The sequence below is a fragment of the Jatropha curcas genome, chromosome 5 (assembly GCF_041381405.1).
Source record: "Jatropha curcas cultivar XTBG-Jc1 chromosome 5, XTBG_Jcur_1.0, whole genome shotgun sequence".
Classification (NCBI taxonomy): Eukaryota; Viridiplantae; Streptophyta; class Magnoliopsida; order Malpighiales; family Euphorbiaceae; genus Jatropha; species Jatropha curcas.
The window spans coordinates 10,686,737-10,706,579 of record NC_143155.1 but is presented as its reverse complement, the minus strand read 5'-3'; the positions used below and the strand labels follow the sequence as shown (position 1 = coordinate 10,706,579).

General features: G+C 36.9%; 1 protein-coding gene across 2 annotated transcripts; it reads right to left on the bottom strand.

Annotated features, from left to right (window-relative positions):
• Positions 1 to 674: 674 nt before the first annotated feature.
• On the bottom strand, positions 675 to 14,525 carry LOC105629985 (MAG2-interacting protein 2). Of its 2 annotated transcripts, none has more exons than XM_089721456.1 (12): positions 14,195 to 14,525; positions 14,029 to 14,077; positions 13,513 to 13,686; positions 12,745 to 12,946; positions 12,328 to 12,539; positions 10,571 to 11,537; positions 8,932 to 9,905; positions 6,477 to 6,565; positions 5,575 to 5,934; positions 3,929 to 5,165; positions 3,507 to 3,772; positions 675 to 3,407 (listed from the first exon to the last, which is right to left on the bottom strand). In XM_089721456.1, exons 1-12 carry the CDS (start codon positions 14,276 to 14,278, stop codon positions 792 to 794), a joined length of 7,230 nt encoding a protein of 2,409 aa, XP_089577582.1. In that variant the 5' UTR covers positions 14,279 to 14,525; the 3' UTR covers positions 675 to 791. The 2 variants fall into 2 exon arrangements, with proteins under 2 accessions (XP_089577582.1, XP_089577583.1); XM_089721457.1 differs by having other exon boundaries at positions 4,565 to 5,165.
• Between the last annotated feature and the right edge of the window lie 5,318 nt (positions 14,526 to 19,843).

The following is a 19,843-nucleotide window of genomic DNA, read 5'->3' as shown; positions in this document are numbered from 1 at the left end:
CCTAATCTTACTTCAATAGAATTACGAAAACTTAATTATAAATTTATATGTCCTTGCTTTTGATCATTAAAATTAATAATTAAAGTATTTAAATTGTTAAAAAATTAATAACTAAGAAATAAAGCATTAATACAAACACTTGGACAAACAAGAAAGTTATTGTTTGTAAAAATAATTTAATGATATTTAGTGGTAACAATAAAATATTATTCACATTTTATTTTTATTATCCAATGGTCAAAATTTAATCGGTAAAATCCAATGGCTATTAACTATTTTTTATGGATACAGTAATTATGATTCTGTTCTGTTGTTTTGCTCTCCTCTTTTCTTCGTGTTCTTTGTTATGTATGCTTCGCTATCGTGTTGTCTTGTATTTAATGAGATAGAGAGATGTGATTCATGACTTTGATTTTCAAAATTAGTCATCCACAATAAGAAGACCGCAAAATCAGTCACAAATAACAAATAAGAAGTTGGCTTAAGGCTCTTAAAAGCAAGCAAGCATGGACACTGTTGTTTAGGATTTAAGAGAAGACTATTTATTTTTCAGCTTCTTTTTTAGCAACCTCACCTACAATCAAATTCCATTCTTTTCCATCTACTCGTATTAATCTCTCTGTAAATCTACTCTTTGCTGCAAAGAAAACGAGCTAATAGAGCAATCACAATAGTAACTATAAAGCCAATACTATTAACTGAAAATCCCCCCCAAGGAGGAAAAAAAAATGAATGATTCAGTTAATACAAAGACCTATTCTTAACAAGAGAATCTTCTAGCAAAGTCGTCCTCATCTCAGACTAGTAGGAAGCAATGCTAATGCAGATTGGATCAAATTTCCTAATTCACCTTTCAACAACGAAACTTTATTCTTGAGCATTTTGCATGAACTCATCTCCTCGAGAGTAAGCTCGTCGTGTTGCAGGGAATAAAGCTGCCTCTCCAAGTATCTACGAAGACAAGCTTCTGCAACATTAATTAGACTGAGAGAAGCATTTGTGTGCATATATTTTGTAACAAGAAATCCTGCTAGGATCTGCTGATCGGCCTTCACAAGCTCTGATATGAAGGAAGGGAATAGTATTCTTCTGAAAAGAAGCAAGACTTCCTTCTGAGTGTCTACACGTTCTTCCTTCTTTTTCTCTGTGATACTTGATAACTGGGCTTCCTGACACCAGCGACAGAAATTGCCCGCGAAATAGCATAGATAAGAGAAGGTAGTGCCATATACGGTTTTGGTTATTATAGTTGATATAATCTTAGATGAAATCACAAGAATGAAGAACTCATGATCCCACCCAACTGTGTCAGAGATGCTTCCTCGCTTCAGCCTTTCTTCAACTACATCCAAACACTGTAATTGTATTGAATTGTAGGGCAGAAGAAGCCCAAACTTCAATGCCACAAAGCAGTCTATCTCAAATATAACCTGACTCAATTTCCTGGCACCATCTTCATCCAGCAATATTCCATTAGGTTTTGATAATGACTGGTCAACAAGTCTTAGTAAGTCATTGAAGCGTGATAGTGTAATCAGTTTTTTGAATATCTCCATCCAACACACGTGTAAAGGATGAACACCGAGGGAGCTCTCAGTTTTCTCTTTCTCAAAAGATTCTACTTCCTGAAAGCTTTCCCATCCTTCGTCCCAATCTTCAGCATTCCAGTCATTATTACCTGCTTCAGAAGTTTCTGCAGAATGTGTTTTCTCAGTGAAGAACCCTTCCCATTCTTCCAAGACAGTTAGTAACACATCAATATCAGCATTTGAATTGGACACTTCACACAACTTCAAAAAGCAAGAGACAGCTGTCGTCACATTCAAGAGATCGTCAGGAGTGATTTCTAGGCTAGGAGAAATGGCTGCCACAAGCTGAGAGGATTTTAGAGCAACTAAGGTACTTGTGTACTGAGTAGAAGCATCTGTATTATCCAGCAATCCAAGATTAGCAGTCGTCTCGTTCCTTTTACTAGTAAATAGAAATTCATCCCATCCTTCCCATGGAAGAACTTTGGATTGTAGCTCTGCAGAGAAACCCTTAATATTTCTACCCCTGATCAGCTGCATAAGCTCTAGAACATACACTCGAACTTGACTAGGTAGCTGTGAATTATCAGAGAATTGGGCCATTCTTTCCCAAACAAACTGCCTGACCCTCAGCAAATTCTCCAGTTGACCTTCCAACTTACTCAAAGACGATAACAAATGATACAAATTCTGGTTTTCATCGGATCCACTCTCCAAATGTTTTAAAATATGCTCCAAAATATTTGTGTAGAGATGAAGAATATCCTGAGATTCACAGTTACCAGATGAAGTTGAACTGATATCATGTTGTGATATTGCTTCAGAGAACACTTCTGAAATGGCTCCAAAGCCACAACCAGAAAATACCATGGCTTTGCAGAAGATCAGAATGTCAACAGCAAAATCCTCAATCAACCCAATAGTGACATAGCTGGCAATGGTGCCCCAGCTCTGACTTGGTGATACAATGTCCTCCATCACCAACCTCATAAAAACTTTCAAGCAACTTAACAAGCTTCCTGGATAGAATCCGAGTTTTTCTACAGAGCTCTCAGTGGATGCAATTTCCTGCATTTCTTCAGTTAGTCTGACCCAAAAGTTCAAAAGGGTTATGAGGCAATCCTGCCATGTTGAGTTGTCCGGAATACTCTCATAACAATCATGCAGAGGTATAATCACAGTTAGGTATTGCTTCATAATGTCCAGGGCATCGGAAGGTGCCAAAAGCCTGATATACATTTGAGAAGAATCATATGTGAACTCAAGTTGACTAATAAACTTCTGAAACTTTTCTGGGTTTCTGTCATTGAACTCCATTCTAGCCCTACTTTGCAAAGTTGTCAACAATCCTAGAACATAAACTTTATACACATCCTGCCACGACATGAGACCTTCAGGCACCGAACTGGTATAGATACTGGTCAGTGTTTGTACCATTTTTGCCAAGTGTTCCAAGTTAAATTCATTGATGTGTGCACACACTTCACTGCGAAAAGATTGGAAATTCAGACCATCTAAACCAGCAACATTCTTGAAATTTAGGTTCTTAATGAAGGAAACCCTTTGGCACTCTTGCCCAATGACCTTGTATAAATGAGCTAACTCAAGAGCAGGTAAATGTGGAGAAAATTGGTGTATTGCTAGTGAGGATTGTTTTTCCTCCAGCTGCAAGTAGCAGTCAGAGAGGAGACCATAAATACAGGAAAGTCGCTGCTTGTTGCATCCATCAATTACAGGGTACACAACTGTGGAAATGGTTTTGATGGTTTCAGAAGCACAACCAGTTATCTCTCCTTTGACTTCTGAGATTTCAGCCATAATATCATTATCTGTCCAAACCTCAGAAACAAGAATAGAACTAAGGTACTGAAGTAGGACCTGCAGAAGGAAGAGAGAATATGTTAATGTAAGCAGTCAAACAAGCATGTGATTAACTACTACATATGTTCAAAGATGAAGTCAGGGAGATCCATTTACCCCAGTATGATCTAAACCATAAGTGTCAGCTAATTTCAACACATCTTTCACAATCCGCTTCTTTTCCAACTTTACTGATTCAGCCAGGGAAAGAACAACAGTCTCAATGTAGTTAAAGTCACCTGAAAGAAAGCGTGCAGTTTCAACCCCAGGAATTATGTGCTCCAAAACTCTAGAATGTTCAGCTACACGCTTTTTCTCTTCTAATTTGAGCTTCCACTGCCTCCAGAATGTTGACTGTACTGCACCAATTTCGTTGATCTCATCTGAATTTAAAAAGGAAAAATAAAATTATATAATTAAAATGCTAACAGAGTGCTTTTAACTAACAACAGATACCATATATAAAATCACAAGAATATTGTATTGCATGTTTTGTTTTTTTTTTTTTGCCAAGTCCAAAAAGATTTAAAATAATTTACCAGAACTAAGTGGTGTGTGCTTCTCTTTAAACTTCCTCAATAAAAGGTCCCTCCTTTGTGAAGGACCATTGCACTCAACTTCAAAGTTATGCAATAAACAGTAAGTCATCCCCACATTCATGATGCTACAAATCTCTTGGTAGTTCTTTCTTATCTTCAACTGCTCTTCTATTACTTCTACCCCACTAAATGCGTCCACAAGATTCAACAAGAAAGAACACCCCATGACATCCTCCTCTTCTGTAACAGGCGGTTCTATAATTGATTTTGCTAGAGAGGCAATAACATTGTCTTTCGGAGCAAAACCATTTCTCACCAACCAGGAGAGAGTAGTTATCAAGGCTTGTGCTTGAATGCTCACAAATGGTTTTCCAGGAATCAAGTCAGAAAGTTTCTTATCATTCACAGCTTTCCGGCTCAAGTCAAGCAACCATGGAAGTTGGAAAGCAGCAAAAGATAAGATCTTTCCATTTTCTCTCAAAAAATATTCCAAATCAATTCCACTTTCAACCAGCAAGTTTTTAGCGACTAAAGAAAGTGTATTTTTTACTTTGTTCATGCAAGATTCACAGCCATCACCACTTGCTTCATCAACCAGTTTAGAACAATCTTTGAGATCAACAATATCTTGAATACCTGTCACTGGAAGTGACACAGTTGAGGAATCTTGATTCGTGAAGTTAGAAGAACTCGTCCTTGTCAACATCAACAAAGTATCACACTGGTGTTGCATGTCCAGATCCTTCCATGCATGGAGAAGCTCACCAATAGATTCTTCATCACAGTGACTCAAGGCAAACCCTAGTAGCTGCTTACGAGAGCTTATATCCATATTTTCAAGGGCAGGACCTCTCGCTATTGCAGCACATAAATCCCAAATGAGACCATGCCCTTTCTTAGCCAATAGAAGGCAGACATCAAATGCCAATTGCAGATCACCAGCTACAGCAGCTTCTCTAGCAATAGCTTCCTCAACAGCTGATATGTCATCTGAAGAATTCAATCCAAGAAGCTTAGCAACCTCAATGAGTTCATCGACATGTAGATAAGCTCCAGGTTGACTAGTGATTGCCATTTTGACGATCTCCATAGGATCCCTTATCTGCCTGAATTGCATGGGTAGAAGAGTCACTCCAAGATTTGGAAGCTTAACAGTTAGTGCCTCAATTGCATCAGCCTCTGCTTTAACCTGTTTGCTACTTGGAAATAAATTTAGGCATTCCTTAGCCTTCCAAACCTGAAAAGAGTTCCATTAATATAATGAGTAAAATAAAAAGAATCACTCTATATAGAAAAAAGGAAAGGCACTTCCAAAACAAATATTCTATTATATATGTTAAAACTAATATACAAGCATATAAGCATTTATGCATAAAGCTGAACATGGATCCTGTGACAAAAATATACTAACTTAAAAAAATTCTTGCAGGTTACAAGTATCTAATCTCCTTAAAAGAACTTAAGGAACTGACTCTTCAAGAGTGCTTTTGGAAACAAAGACATGACGGAACGACTGAAACCATATGTGAAATTTTGATAGTAAATTTTGGGATACATAATTCATTGTGGACATAGAAAGAGGGTGAACATTTCAAATCCTTGGCAAATGTCATAAACAATGAGACAGAAAACATGAATGCACTTACTTCTGAGCAAGATAGACTAGAAGCTGAGAAAAAGAATTCCCGTGCAGCTTGAATAACAAGATTTTCTGCCTTTTCTAATGCCAAGCTTACTGAACCTGTACCGTTTAGATAATTGCTTGCCAGAGAAAATCTCCCAGCTTTCAGCAGTCCTCTGCAGAATTCTGTCAACATATACTCTGGATCTAGGAAAGGAAAAGCCTTCTCTCGCAAGCATTGCATGTCCCGCCACATGCTTGCCCAGTCATTATCTGATCGACCTGGTTGTCGTCGGACAAATTTTGAAAGCATAAGGCGAAGAATCTGCTTTACTCCTTTTTCATCTGCATGGGCCTCAAGGCAAAAGTTCATTGGCTTTGGAACCTGAATACAAATAAGTAACAGTGTCATCAATTATTGTACAAAAAAAAAAAGTTATATAGCTGCTGCAATTTTATCTTTTGAGTTTGATGATTCAATTCTGGTGCCAATACACTAGGTATATTCCAGTATCGTATTTGTAATGGAAAAACAATTTCACACATCATTATTACAATTCAACAAAATGATAGCAAAGTGCATATTAGAGGGCAAAATTGTTTCAGATAGAAGGTTGACTATGATTTCAGTCATTCTATACCATACAACAGTTCAACAAAGATGCACATGCAAAAAAAAAAAAAAAAAAAAAAAAAAAAATGAATAAAAAATATACAGGCATCATTTTGAAATTCACGCCTACAAAGAGATTAAGACCTAGAATCACTATTTTGAAGCAAATGAGAGAAGAAAGTTTAACTGGTAACATGAACCAAAATCATGTGGGACAGCACCAAAAAAGAAAGCATATCCAAAGAATCCATTCAATCAATGCCAATGATATAGCATTTCTCAAAATTATTGGCAATACTCAGAAAAACACAAACCTGGTAAAATGCCAAAAGCCTCCCTGCTTCAATATGGCCTTTTGCAAGTGTAAGTCTTTTGTCTAGGCCATCGATATATATTTCAGTATCTGCAAGGTCACAATTTGTTCATTATGTTCACTGCACTAGCAGTCAAATAGTACTTGGATATAAATCATAACATGTCAAGTTACTAAAGCACACATAAGCATTGAGATAATGATAAAAAGTAGCAATTAAAGCCACAGCCTCCATTTTAAATATATATCTAGAGAGAGAGAGAGAGACCCGGGGGGAGGGAGGGAGGGAGAGAGAGAGTAGAATACCCCCAATTTTAAGTGGGAGAGATCACCTCTTAACTACAGCAGCTTGCCAAACAAAGGCTAATAGAAAAAAGAGTACAGGGATTACTGGCATAAAATCTACGATTGGATTCAAAAAGGCATAGGCCTCAGGCAATTTTGTGAAGAAAAGATTTCTTGAATAAAGGGCAGAATTAAGACAGAGGCAATAAATTAAGGTTTCAAGACCTATTTTCAAGAAATTCAGGTCTTAAATGCTTATTGTCTCATGTGAGGCCCTTGTTTAAACACAATAAGCAAGCACTTGCTTCCATGTGCCCCGCCAGGTAGCTTAAATAGCCAAGATACTTTCTTGCTGTGCCTTCAAGCCTAGGCATGAGCCCCGTGCACTTTTGACTACACTGCCTGAACATGAAAGACAGAGACTTCCTCTAAGCCAATTCCTAATCCTATATCAAGGAGTGAAAAAGTAGTATGTATTCAATTCTATCTGAGCCACTTATTTTCAAATGATATCCACTAATATTCTTACATTATTAACTTCTATAAATTACAAAAATTAACCATTCCACTTTTATTGATTATCATTCATTCTTTCTGACATGAATTTTACCATGTACATGGGTGATACAGTCAAGAATAAAAATAAGATGGCATGTCTCACATAAAGCCACATCAATTAAGGATAAGGCATGTTCCGTTCTTTCCTTATCCTATCATTCAGACTTTAAATCACACCAAGGATAAAGCCTAAACTAAAGTTATGAATCGACGGATAAACAAATAGTTAATTGGCAAACCATGGTCAACATCCATGGAGTAAAAGGAATTGAAAAGTCTTTTTTTCTAAAATAGGAAGCTGGCTAGGAGTCCAGATCCAAGTATGTGTTTAATTAGGAATACAACTATAGCTCTAACTATAAATTTTTTTTTTTTCCTCAACAGAAACGAATTTCTCCAGTAGCAAAAGTATGCCTACATGATTCTAAGAGTCTAATTACGCATTAAGCTAAGCTCTCAGTTGACTAAAACATCACGGTGGTTACAAGCCAACCCTACCCAATTTCTTGTCTTGCAGGTTCCAACCATCAGGGACCATCAAAGGAAAAATCTCAAAACCACATCAGTGTGTGATACAGAATAGGAAGTCAAGAAAATTTAAATAGAAAGAGATAAAAACCTAAGAATGATCCATATCTAATATAGGTTCTATTGGGAAAATATAAAATAGTTCCTAGTTTTTTAAGGCTTTTATTCATGTCTATTTCAATTGCTGCTCATGTAGTTAGAATAAGAAGTGGTTTTGGAATTTCTGGCTGCACTAGAAACTCTATCCCTATTTCTTTAGGAGTCTCTTTTTATTTATTATTTTAAGTCTCATTTTGGAGTTACTGTGAGTTAGAATAATAATATTTCTTTTAGTTATTTTGGAAATCCAAATCCTTAGGAGATGTGAACAAATTTTAAAATCCCATTTTTAAAGGTTTAGGAGTTGCTTTAAAGTACTTCCAATAAATGTTACTATAAGTTAAAAATCTAAAATTATATAGGACCGTAATACTTCTAATTCAGTTTTGTCATTCAATTAATAAAAATAAAATACAGATTTTATGCTACTTCGAGTTGAATGGTGCAATTCATGTATGATGCCTAAGACCTTTTGTTTAAAGCCTATAAAATTATCCTTCCATTTACCATTCCACACATTACTAACACAAGTATTATTCATCAATTACAATTCACAAGTAACCTTAACAGATACTATTCACAGGGACTATTCACAGACACAGTTCAGTGCAATAACAGCTCCTTTTCTTTTTTGTTCAAACTTAAACTCTAACATTTTTCAATAACACCCTAATTGTTCACCTAACTTTCTGGCTTTTGATTAACCTAAATTCAGCCACAATAGCCAACCCTTCAACCTGTCTGACGTTGGTGTGCGCCGCATATGCAATTTGTTAAAGTATCAGAGAAACAGAAGAAAGTTGTGCGCATGCACCCATGCATATGTATTAGAAGGATAAGATTAAAATAACTGCTCTGACTACATGTACACCATTTGGCATGCAACCCTAAGAAAAAATCTATTTTCTTCAGAAATTTACTAAGCATAAGAAGCAACTAAATCATATCTTGTACACTACATATAAATCCATACAAATAGAACTTACCTTGATTTTGCGGAATCTTTGACAATATGGTAGCTAGGGTACTCCATCTATCTGTAACTGTGCACAAATATACACATTGCAAAGCACATTCCGCAGCTTCAGTATTATCCTTGAAGAATCCATTACCTTGCAACTCCCTGCATCCTTCCTCAATAACTATCAAGCATATGTCTAATTTATTCTCCAAAGCAATCTCCTTAAGCCATCTGACCAGAAATGACCCATCCTTGTGTGAAGAGAAAAGGAAATCTTTACTCTGCCCTTGATGACCAGGGACCAAGTCATGAAACCTACTTTTCATAAAAGGAATTGCCTTTTCATGCAACTTTTGTACCACATTTTCCTCCTTAACTGCCTTGAGCATCATTCTGAACTTTTCATAGTCAGATAATTGTTCCCACTCCATAAGACTAATATCAAAGCATATATCTTCATCACTCTCATCAGAATACATCAGCTGGTACAAGTATGAAATATCCTCATGAAATTGCTGTAATTCATGGATCCCTTTTGAACAAGCCAAGTCAACCAGGCTGAGACAGTTCTCCAGCTGGCCACTATAGCAGTCAATATCTCTAGCTCTATTCATGTACCATTTATAGAGTTCATTAATAGATGGCCAAATGCAACCTTGGCACTGTTTGACAATGGGCTCCGTTCTGATCTGGATATCCATCTCATGATTCTCAGGCAAACTGTTAATAAACGTTAACATTTCTGCACATTCAACCCAATCTTCATCCCTGAGAGAAGCACCCACAGGAGGGGATCTTCCAGGAAGGAGCTGTCCATATGTTTGAACAGGAATGGTCTCAGGAACAGCAGCTAGTATTTGCATTATAGATGGAGAAAGAGAATAAGGATGACGTTTAAAGAGAAGGTTTAAAGCACCGATTTTCCCACTTTCAGCAAGTGTTACCGCAACTTCACCAAGCGGCATAACTCTAAATTTCCCATACTCCTGGACAGAAAACCTGCACAAGACTATGTCATTAAGCTGTTAGTTTGGTAGAAACTGTCAAGAGAAATGGATATGCATACAACATAAAGTCATAATTATTGATTCCTATAGTAGAGAATATATAATAACGAATAATCTAAGGTTAATTTGGTAATATTATAAGATACAGTTTTTTAGTTATGCAATAAAATTTGCACCTCACTGATTAAAAAGAAATTCCTAAGCCAAGAGCTTATCAAAATGAATTGCAAGATCTTTACAAGCACATTTTTTTTCTAACCATCTACGCTGATCAGATTGGAAAAACCGTATTAAACCCCACATTGAAATCAGATACTTTCAATGTGGGATTCAAGTCACAAAACTTGCAACCTGAATTATAACAGCATATAACACCATGCTTTGAATGCCATTCATCTATTTTTGATTTTTTTGGTTTACTCTCCCTGTAGGTAAGCTCTCTCTCTCTCTCTCTCTCTCACAGCTTGCAGTCATTGGGTTTATCAATGTAGGTTTAGCTTTATTCACCTTAACATTCTCCTTTGCAAGAGGAACCTCAAAGGAAAAGAATATAACAAAATTATGAAGTTGTATCTATTAATTCACAAAATTCTACTTTTCAAAACAATCAAATATCTCTGCTACAAAATAACTATGGGCATCCACAGAGCATAATACCTGCCCATGTTTATTCCCAGAAATGTTTCTAGTCTGTCTCTGAATTGCAACAACTGAAGCCTAGCCAAACGGAAATCCCAAATTTGGCTTCTTTGATTGTCTTCTGATTCTGAAAATCGGTACTGATCAGTTGCATTTAGCCCATATGCAAGTAAAGCTTTCACAGCATCTTCTGTTTGTCCAACTTTGTTAATGCATTCAGATAGTACAAAACCATGATCCTTAATTTTTGATAATAACACATTTATTTCATTTATTCCTTGGCAAGAGTGTAACCATTGTGATTTCAAAACTTCATCTCTGTCCAAACCATGATGATTGGCAAAGTCCAAGGCTTCCTGATACTTATGGTTGCTGATTAAGATACTATACATTTCGGGAACAGATCTCTCTGAAATTGATATCAATCTCCAGCATGTGTCTTCAATGATCTGCTCCACATGGTGTGAGCCTCTTGATTCTCCAATATTATCAGATAAAGACTTTCTTTCTTCAGATGATTTGCTTTCTACGACAAATATGCGTCCTTCAAGCTGCTCTACTCTATCTAAAACAGGCATTGAATATGCAGGGTCATTTTCTTGAAGTTTTAAGCCGGTTAGGATATCAAGCAAGGTGACAGTGCCACTCCTCCTCGCAAGAGTCACAATATGATCAGACCACCAAGTAAAATCCACATTATCATTCAAAAGTTCATCCTGCCTGTTTATCGCCAGTAAGCCTAATCTCTCTCCAACAGCAAAGTTAGAAAGTGAGCATTGTTCTTTATCGAGCACAAAAAAGTGCAAGCATCCTCTTATATCTAAAGTAGCAACAAACTTTCTTTGTGGTGATAGTAGCACCTTTGGATATGCTATCTGACCTATATAATCTTTTGGTTTATGATATAAGCCTTCAAATTGAAAAGAGAATAGTGGCTCAAGATTTAAATTTGGACATTTACGCCAAAGAGAAAGAGAACATGATCCTGTAAGAAAATAAATACATGATCAGCGTGGAACTTCAAAAGTATAGTAAAAAAAATAAACTTTCCGCAGTATCCAGATTGCAATAACCAATTCATAACAGAATCTTCACGGGTTCTGATCAGGCTCAAGCACGCATAACAACATTAGGATCCAATTAAAAAACATCTTTCTTTTTTCCTTAAAAAAAAGAGGAGTCTTCTACAGAGGACAACAAATTCTCTTGTAAAGTAAAAAGAAAGCTACAAAGAAGAACATCAAAATAAAGCAAAATGTAATGCCCTCCAATAAAGTTGGATAAAATTCAAAGAGAACCCCTGTAAATGATATGGAGCCTAACTCCACATAGAAGCCAAAAATGCATACTAGTCCTACCACAAAATAAAAGACATACTTTCATTTTTGAAGATACATGCATTTCTCTCCATCCTCAAACACCATAACAATGCAAAAAGAAAGAAAGGCATAAATGGCAAAGAATTTTTGCATCTTTCATACCACCAAAATCTATCCATTTTAACCAACAATCATCTCTATAGGTTCCGGACACATCCTACCCCGACAAAATGCAATAATTAGTATCCCAAATAAAGCATATCTTGACGTCGCTGAGAAGACAAATGACAGATAACCACCCATGGTTTAGAAAATAAAACAAATCATACTCGGTAGTCTTCCAATCTTTTGTACCCATAAAATTATAATACAGAATCATATAATCAATTATATAAATATCTCAAATGCAAGCTTAACTTGAATTCTACAAGGAAAATAAATGATATCGAAACATACCAGATTTGCCACTAGAGGTTAGTGAGGTGCTAACTGCACTACCAATGACAAGAAGCAAAGAACGTTCCAAATCATAGTCAAAGCAGTACACATCCTTGGGGAACTGTCCCTTCACAGTTAACCCACTATTTGATGTGTGCATGAAGGAAATAGAAGCAGCTTGGGTGATCTCAATATGGTACAAAACTCCATCTGCTGTGAGAATGATGAAGCTACACCAGAAAACATTTCCACACTTAATTAAATGTCAAAACTCTTCAACTTCTGAAGCCACATGCATGGCGCATGCATACATGTACAATATTGAAAACCCACACCAAAGATGAATTTCTAAATTCATTAAAAAAATAATTCTAATAGAGGTCTGAGGCATCCTATCTGAACTCATCTGACAAAGAGAGAAGGGATAACACTTACAAACAAGAGCCACAAGCATCAATACTGTCATGTGGAATCAGTCCTATTATTGCAGAAGTCGTTTCTAATTGTCTCTTCATAACTCTTGTAATCTCTTCACCATTTGCTTTGATAAAATAGAGAACATCATTGTCATCAGCAATTCCAAGAATATCATGAGATTCTGACCAAACTCCATGGACAAATATAGCAAGGTTGCCACCTGATTCATGAAACAGAAATTGGACAACCTTTAGTTTGAAGAGGCAAAATACAGCAAATAAATCAGGAAAGTAGCAAAGGAATCTCTCTAGATTCCCAAAACGAATTTACATTACGTTTCAAGAAAATATTTAAATTGGATGCTTATCATTCAATGTAACTGGGCTGAGAATAAGTCAATTCCACATTAGTATTTTGGTAGTCTTTTTTCTCAATTTAAGAAGGTTTTTATGAGTAAGTCACAGAAAAGAGTTGACTTCAACACATCTATGAAGAGCTAAAAGACCTTTTAACCAAAATCAAAATAAGAAGCAGAGCTATATTTTTTTTATTCAGTTCAAAACACTATTTCAGCTGGCCAGCCCATGCAGAATTGACAGTAAAGCAGCCATTTCACAGTTAATATTACAAACCCTTTTGGCAGCATAATATGAAGAATGAAAAAGATTGACATACAATCAATGCACAATGACTTGGTATCTCCAGAAAAATCTATTCTTCCAATCAAAATTATTCCCTACTTGTAAGTTGTAACACAATGTTATGAAATTGGCAAGTAAATCTTACTGGTAAAAATGCCATATGGCTCCTGGTAGTCATCCTCCTTCCGCAAGATAGTAATCTGATTCCCGGTAGCAACAGCCACTCTTTCACCTCTTGGAGAGATAATCAAGAATATCGGTTTCATGATTTTCGACGGGTTCCTGTAATCCCTCCATTTCTCCTTAAGTTGACTTATTCCTAAGGTAGTATTAACAGTGAAGAAAAGGTCAATAGAGTAATTGCATAACAAGCCTACTACAACATTGATGGACATCAAAATACAATTCTTAAGGGGCAAGATAAAAGCAAGTCTCAAAAATTGAATAATCATAACCGCAGATAAACACACAGGTTCAGTGGCTTCTTAAGGTAAAACAGAGCTCAACCCTAGCAACACCAAACACAATAATTCAGTAAATCTAACAAGTATCAAGATTAGCTAGCCATCAGCGAATGATATAATTCGGTAACATCGTACAAAATCAAGAGTAACAAAAAGAGAAGCGAAAGAATCTGAAAAAATTAGAGAACTGAAAGTACCTGAAACTGAGAGAAGTGATGATAAAACTCCTTTTCCATCTTCATTTCTCTGAAATCAATCAAATTAAAACCATAAAATAAGGGTGAAGTTTTGAATATATGATATTAGAATTGGGGAAGTAGAGATTTGATTTAATAAGGAGAAAAAATGAATTCAGAAAGTGACCTGAGTAGGGCAATTGGACTTGTACGGCCTGATGGCGTGATTACGAGTCTCGTAAAGCACTTCTCTGGCTTTTACCTCCTCCATTGCGAATGTTTATGAATCCTTCGAATCCTATTTGGAACAAGAGGATCAAGCACTTTGTTAATTTGGCATCAAAATCGAACACTCAATTTGGAACTAGTTTTACTAGACAAGACAGGATGGTGAAGCTTGCAAGTAGATGAAGAATGAGAATGTCATCGTATTGTAACTGTGATACTGTTGGACCGCTGCGTTCCTTCGGGCGCCTTAAAAAAAAAACTACTTATTGCCTTCTATCTTTTGTAACACTGATTTTTTCCCTTCCTGCATTTCAGTCTTTGTACTCGTTATTTATCCTTTTTAAAAAGAATTATAAATTCAGAGTATCTCTAATACAAATATATATTGTTCTTATTTAATTGTCACATTAGAAAAATACGACTCCAATGTTAATGTTTATTTAGGATGTCAAGCTGAGGTGTCAAAAAAATAAATATATATTGTCGACTACACCTATTTCTAAAGGGTCTCTTAGACAATGTGAGCATTTATTGCTCTTTAGTGATTGATTACATATTGAATTGTAGGATCAGAAAAAAAGAGAAAAAAAAAGATGGAAGAGGATTCAAAACAAGTACATGGAGAGAGATTTTTAAAATTCATTGTCTATAAATAGACATTCAGTCACATCATCATTCATACTTTCTATTTCACATGATATATCAACCACATGATATATCAACCACATGATATATCAGCCACAATCCACATTAGCATTGGAGATGCTCTTAGTATTTCAACTCTCTAATTTTTTTCTATTTTGGTGTTTCAACGTACGAATAAAATGAAAATGACCCATTAGAGATTTAAAAAAGCCACATAGAACGACATTAACATTGCCATGTTGGATTCATGTGTACAAAACTCTTTAGGGCATATAAGGCCAAATTGTCATGCTCCTAAGCAACAAGAGATAGAACACCGCCATTTTCACATCTCCATCGACAACATTGGTGTAGTTTTTGGTGACCTCTTGTTGTTTTCTTACCAAATGTCTTGCATACATATTTCTTACGTGAGTTAATTAAAAGCTGGCTTTTATTTATTTTATGTCCCATTAATCTCTCTGTTGCTCAATCGAAGTAACAAAATTCTTGTTGCAGATATTTGAAGACGAGAATGTAGCTGTAAGATATTGCGATTTACTGCATGGAGGAGATAAAAGGATGTGAAGGTATTGCAAAAATTGAAGCCTCATCATTAAGAATCCGAACAAAAAATTTGATTACCCCTATTAAAGAGAAATTTGGCTTAACCTACAAAAAAACCTCGAGTTTTGTGAGTTGTTACAAAAACACTCTAATCTGACTTTCGTCCCTTTGGCACCCCGATTTAAAAAGTTTGTAATATTAGCACCCTAAATTCAAAATTGGCTAGGATTTTGAATAAAAGAACTATTAAAATGGGTCCCACATAACTAGGTTGGGTTAACTTAACCCAAGCTCTAGGACAATATTATGAGCCCCTTCCGAGTGTCATGGGAAAGATCCAAAGGACGAAGTCAATCCAGTTGGGTCCATTGGTCGATTCGCCACAAAACTGGTAGGAACTCCTTATGGTTCCTTTTTGTTAGTTATGGCTTGGTTTAGTGCTTATGTGTGTCGAGTTGACTCTTTGGAGTGTTTTGGCTGTATGTGTGGTGTGTTTAAAGTCGCTAACCTTAATTTGCTTTTGTTTTCGAAAAAAATATAAGGTAAAAACCCCATGTTTGACTCCATTTTAATTTGCCTTTTAGGATAAAAACACTAACCTTGAATCATTGGGTTCGGGGACTAGGTTTTTGGCTTTTTTCATATGAATCAACAGTTTGGGTATTAATTGAGAATCAAAATATTATTTGCATGGGTGACAGTTATAAGATGCATTAGCATACTAATAATGCACGACAATATCAGAAATATTGTGCATTAAAAGTAATGAATCAATAAGATAATGTAATTCAGAGAGAAGCCCGACTCTAGCCTTATTTATCGAGGATTCTAGGTCATACAACACATTTCTTTAAATCCTGACTGGTTAGTTTGGTCAAGGGCCCACTACTTAGACTGAAATCCATAGGTATGCTTCGTACCTCATTTGTATGAGGATTAGGGTGCACAAAGTTCTACTATCGATTAGGATGGTAGGTTTTTTAAGGTGCCACTCGGGAAGTGGGCTTATAAGGTGTTGGACGAATTAGGCTTTGAGTTGAAAACTGATTTTGTGATTTTGCCGACGGACCGTACTTTGTATACTATAAGAATTGGGCTTAAAGCATGCTATATGCCAAATGGATCGGGTTTAATTGACAAAGTTGAGTTTGAGCGATTATACCCTAGGATGAGGGGTTTGAAGGTTTGGGGGCGTGAGTGTGCGACTTTAGAGTTCCACGGTGATAATTAACCAAAGAGGCCGAGTCTTTCTCCAAGAGAGTAAAGGATGGGCATGAGGACCCTAATATAGTCTTTTATAATTTGCTAATTAACGGGTTATTAATTAATTCTTAAATTCATTAATAATAAATTAGTTAAGTAGTAGCTTTGGTCTAAGGAAGACCAAAGTGTGAGTGAAAGTGGAAATGAACGACTTTTGAGATCCAAGTCGGGCTTTAACTCAACTAATGAAGAGGAGCAAAGTCGGACTGTGTGGCTTTAGAATCATTCACAAGAGAGAGAGAGAGAGAGAGAGAGAGAGAGAGAGAGAGAGAGAGTAGAGTCGTTGAAGCTTGAGAAGCGCTCAATCAAGCAACAAGAGATGGTTACAAATGAGGAGGAGAGTGCCTTTTATAGGCTAAAGGGCTGCCTAGCACGCCACAGTTGGTGTCGACCTTCTCAGCGTCGGTACTGACTATGTCAAAAATGGTACCTATGAAGGATTCTTGGCAGGGTCCAATTTGTACCGATTGGAAAATGGTCGACACCGGCTAAATGTAGGTCGGCGCCACTCGAGGCAAATTACTACCCTAGCCCTGCGCCTTGATTTTGGGAATTCCGGGAGTCCGTTCCCAGTCCAAATGACGTCTGATTTAGCTGATTCTCGTGTCGTTGGAATTATAGTGGACTTTTCTAGGACCCAGTGCTAAAATCATGATTAACAGTTTGCCCCCTCTGGAAGATCAAGGCTGATCAAGGCCCGATCTTATAGGTCCCGATTTTAGCACTTCTGATTAGAGTTTACTGAAAACCATATCTCAGGGGTTGTGGGGATGTTTGGAACATCCTGTCAAAATGTCGTCTGATTTTGAGAATAATTTTTTGAAGTCGATCTAGTTCGCCTAATTTTGACCTCCTTAGACCCTGTAGGCAATCCTGATAGGAGTCTGTTGCTGGTGTGCCCTCCTTCGACTTTGTAGGCAGTCTTAGTAGGAGTCTAATTGCTGAACATGATTATTTTAAGTCTGATTACTTTAGTAGTTGGTTTGAACACCCTGTTGATGGTCTAAATACCCTGTTGACGGTCTGAATACCGTGGTAGTTGGTTTGGAAACCCTAATGATAGTCTGAATACCTTAGTTGATTGGTCTGAATACCCTGGTAGTTGGTTTGAACACCCTGGTACTTGTGTTGAACACCCTATTGATAGTTTGAATACCCTGGTAGTTGGTCCAAAAACCCTAGTTTTTGATCTGAGGACCTTGATTGTTGGTCTGAGACTTGATAGTTGGTCTGAACACCCTGTTGATGGTTTGCATACCTTGGTTGCTGGCCTGAAAACCCTATTCTTGGTTTGAACACCTTGATGATGGTTTGAATACCCTATTGACAGTTTGAATACCGTGGTAGTTGGTCTGAACATCCAGTTGATGGTCTAAATACCCTGATTCTTGGCCTGGAAACCCTGCTCTTCATTTGAATTCAGTTTGAAAACCTTGTCTTGAGTCTGATTACTCTGTTATTAGCCTACTTACTGTTTTCTTACATGATTTATTAGTTCTGCTGCATATAATATTTTTGCATTGTTTAGTTGACTGTCCATTCTAGAGGAGCATTGAAGGATCTGAGTATCATTCGACACATCTTTCATAGATATTCGGTGGTTCAGGATTGGGTACCCCCTTCTAGTCTAGATCACTTTGCCATGCTGGAGACTGGTACTGCTTATCATAGTTTATGGAGGGCTTTTGGTGGAGTGTTGGTGGGACACCATCGACACATTCCATATACCAGTTGGGGAGTGGACACTAACTCCCTTTGAGTTCACAATGCTGATGGGGATTCATTTTGGTTTTCGACCAGTAAATATGGACCCTTCTTGCACTGAATGCTTGACTTTCTGATTCTGCACTGATTACTCTGAATTGCACTGACTGGTTGCTTTGCAATAATTGTTTAAACTGTAACTTACACTGACTACCTGATTTGACAATGATTGCACTGATTTTTTGATCTTGCCTCTTATTGCCCTATTTTGAACCGTGGCTGAACTAGATTACACTGATTCTCTGATTTTGACACTGACTCCCCTAATTGATTGCACCAATTACCTGTTCTTGAATGTTTGCACTATTGCCTGTTTCTGAATATTATACTAACTGCCTGTTGTTGTCTGGTTGCACTGATTGCCTGTTTGGGATAGTTGCATTGAATGCATGTTTCATAGAGGTTAAAAATATTAATCTTTTCAACATAAAGTTGTTAGGTTTTGTGGTGGCACCTAACAGGATTGAGATTGACCCAGATAAAATAAAAGCCATTCAAGATATGGAATCGCCGAGAACAGAACGTCAGGTGAGAAGCTTCTTAGGAAAGATCCAGTATATCAGCAGGTTCATTTCTAGATTATCTATTACCTGTGCTCCAATCTTCAAGTTGCTTAGGAAGAACCAACCGGTCAGATGGAACGAGGATTTTCAGAAGGCCTTTAATCATATAAAGGAGTACTTAATGAATCCACCGGTGTTAAGTTCTCCTAGACCGGGAGAACCTTTGATTCTATATTTGTCTATAGAGGATGCAGGAGTTGGAGCTATGCTAGCATAGCCAGATGCTACTGGAGTAGAAAAGGCCATCTATTATATCAGTAAGAAATTACTGCCTATTGAGGAGAAGTATAATTTGATAGAAAAGACATGTATGGCAGTAGTGTGGTCGATTAAGAAGTTGAGGCCTTATTTTGATTCTTTCAAGGTCACCTTTGTTTCCAAAATTGATCCTATAAAGTATCTTCAGAAAACACCTACTCTAGAAGGACGGTTGTCCAAATGGTCAGTTCAGATGTCCAGTGTTGATGCGGATTTTGTCACAAAGAAGACAGTCAAAGGTCGGGCTGTTGCAGAATTCCTGGCTGAGAATCCCATCGCAGATGATGAATCATGGGAATTAGAATTTCCAGACGAACATTTGTTATGTGTTGAAAAAGGGGTCTGGAAACTATACTTTGACGGATCAACTAATAGGAATGGAGCTGGAGCTGGTATTGTGATAGAAGCGTCTAATGGTGTGGTGACGACAATGTGCAAAAGGTTGTTGTTCCCAGTCACCAACAATATGGCAGAATACGAAGCATGTATTATGGGAATCGAGTCTCTTCTTGCGACAGGTGCTAAGGAGGTTGAGGTGATAGGAGACTCATTGTTGGTTATTGAGCATG

Bases quoted from the DNA above. Each gene is read 5' to 3' on its own strand.
- LOC105629985 (XM_089721456.1), bottom strand. From the start codon at position 14,278: ATGGAGGAGGTAAAAGCCAGAGAAGTGCTTTACGAGACTCGTAATCAC. The intron at 14,078-14,194 runs GTCACTTTCTGA...GATTGATTTCAG, and splicing joins AGTCCAATTGCCCTACTCAG to AGAAATGAAGATGGAAAAGG. The intron at 11,538-12,327 runs GTATGTTTCGAT...ATTTTCTTACAG, and splicing joins AACCTCTAGTGGCAAATCTG to GATCATGTTCTCTTTCTCTT.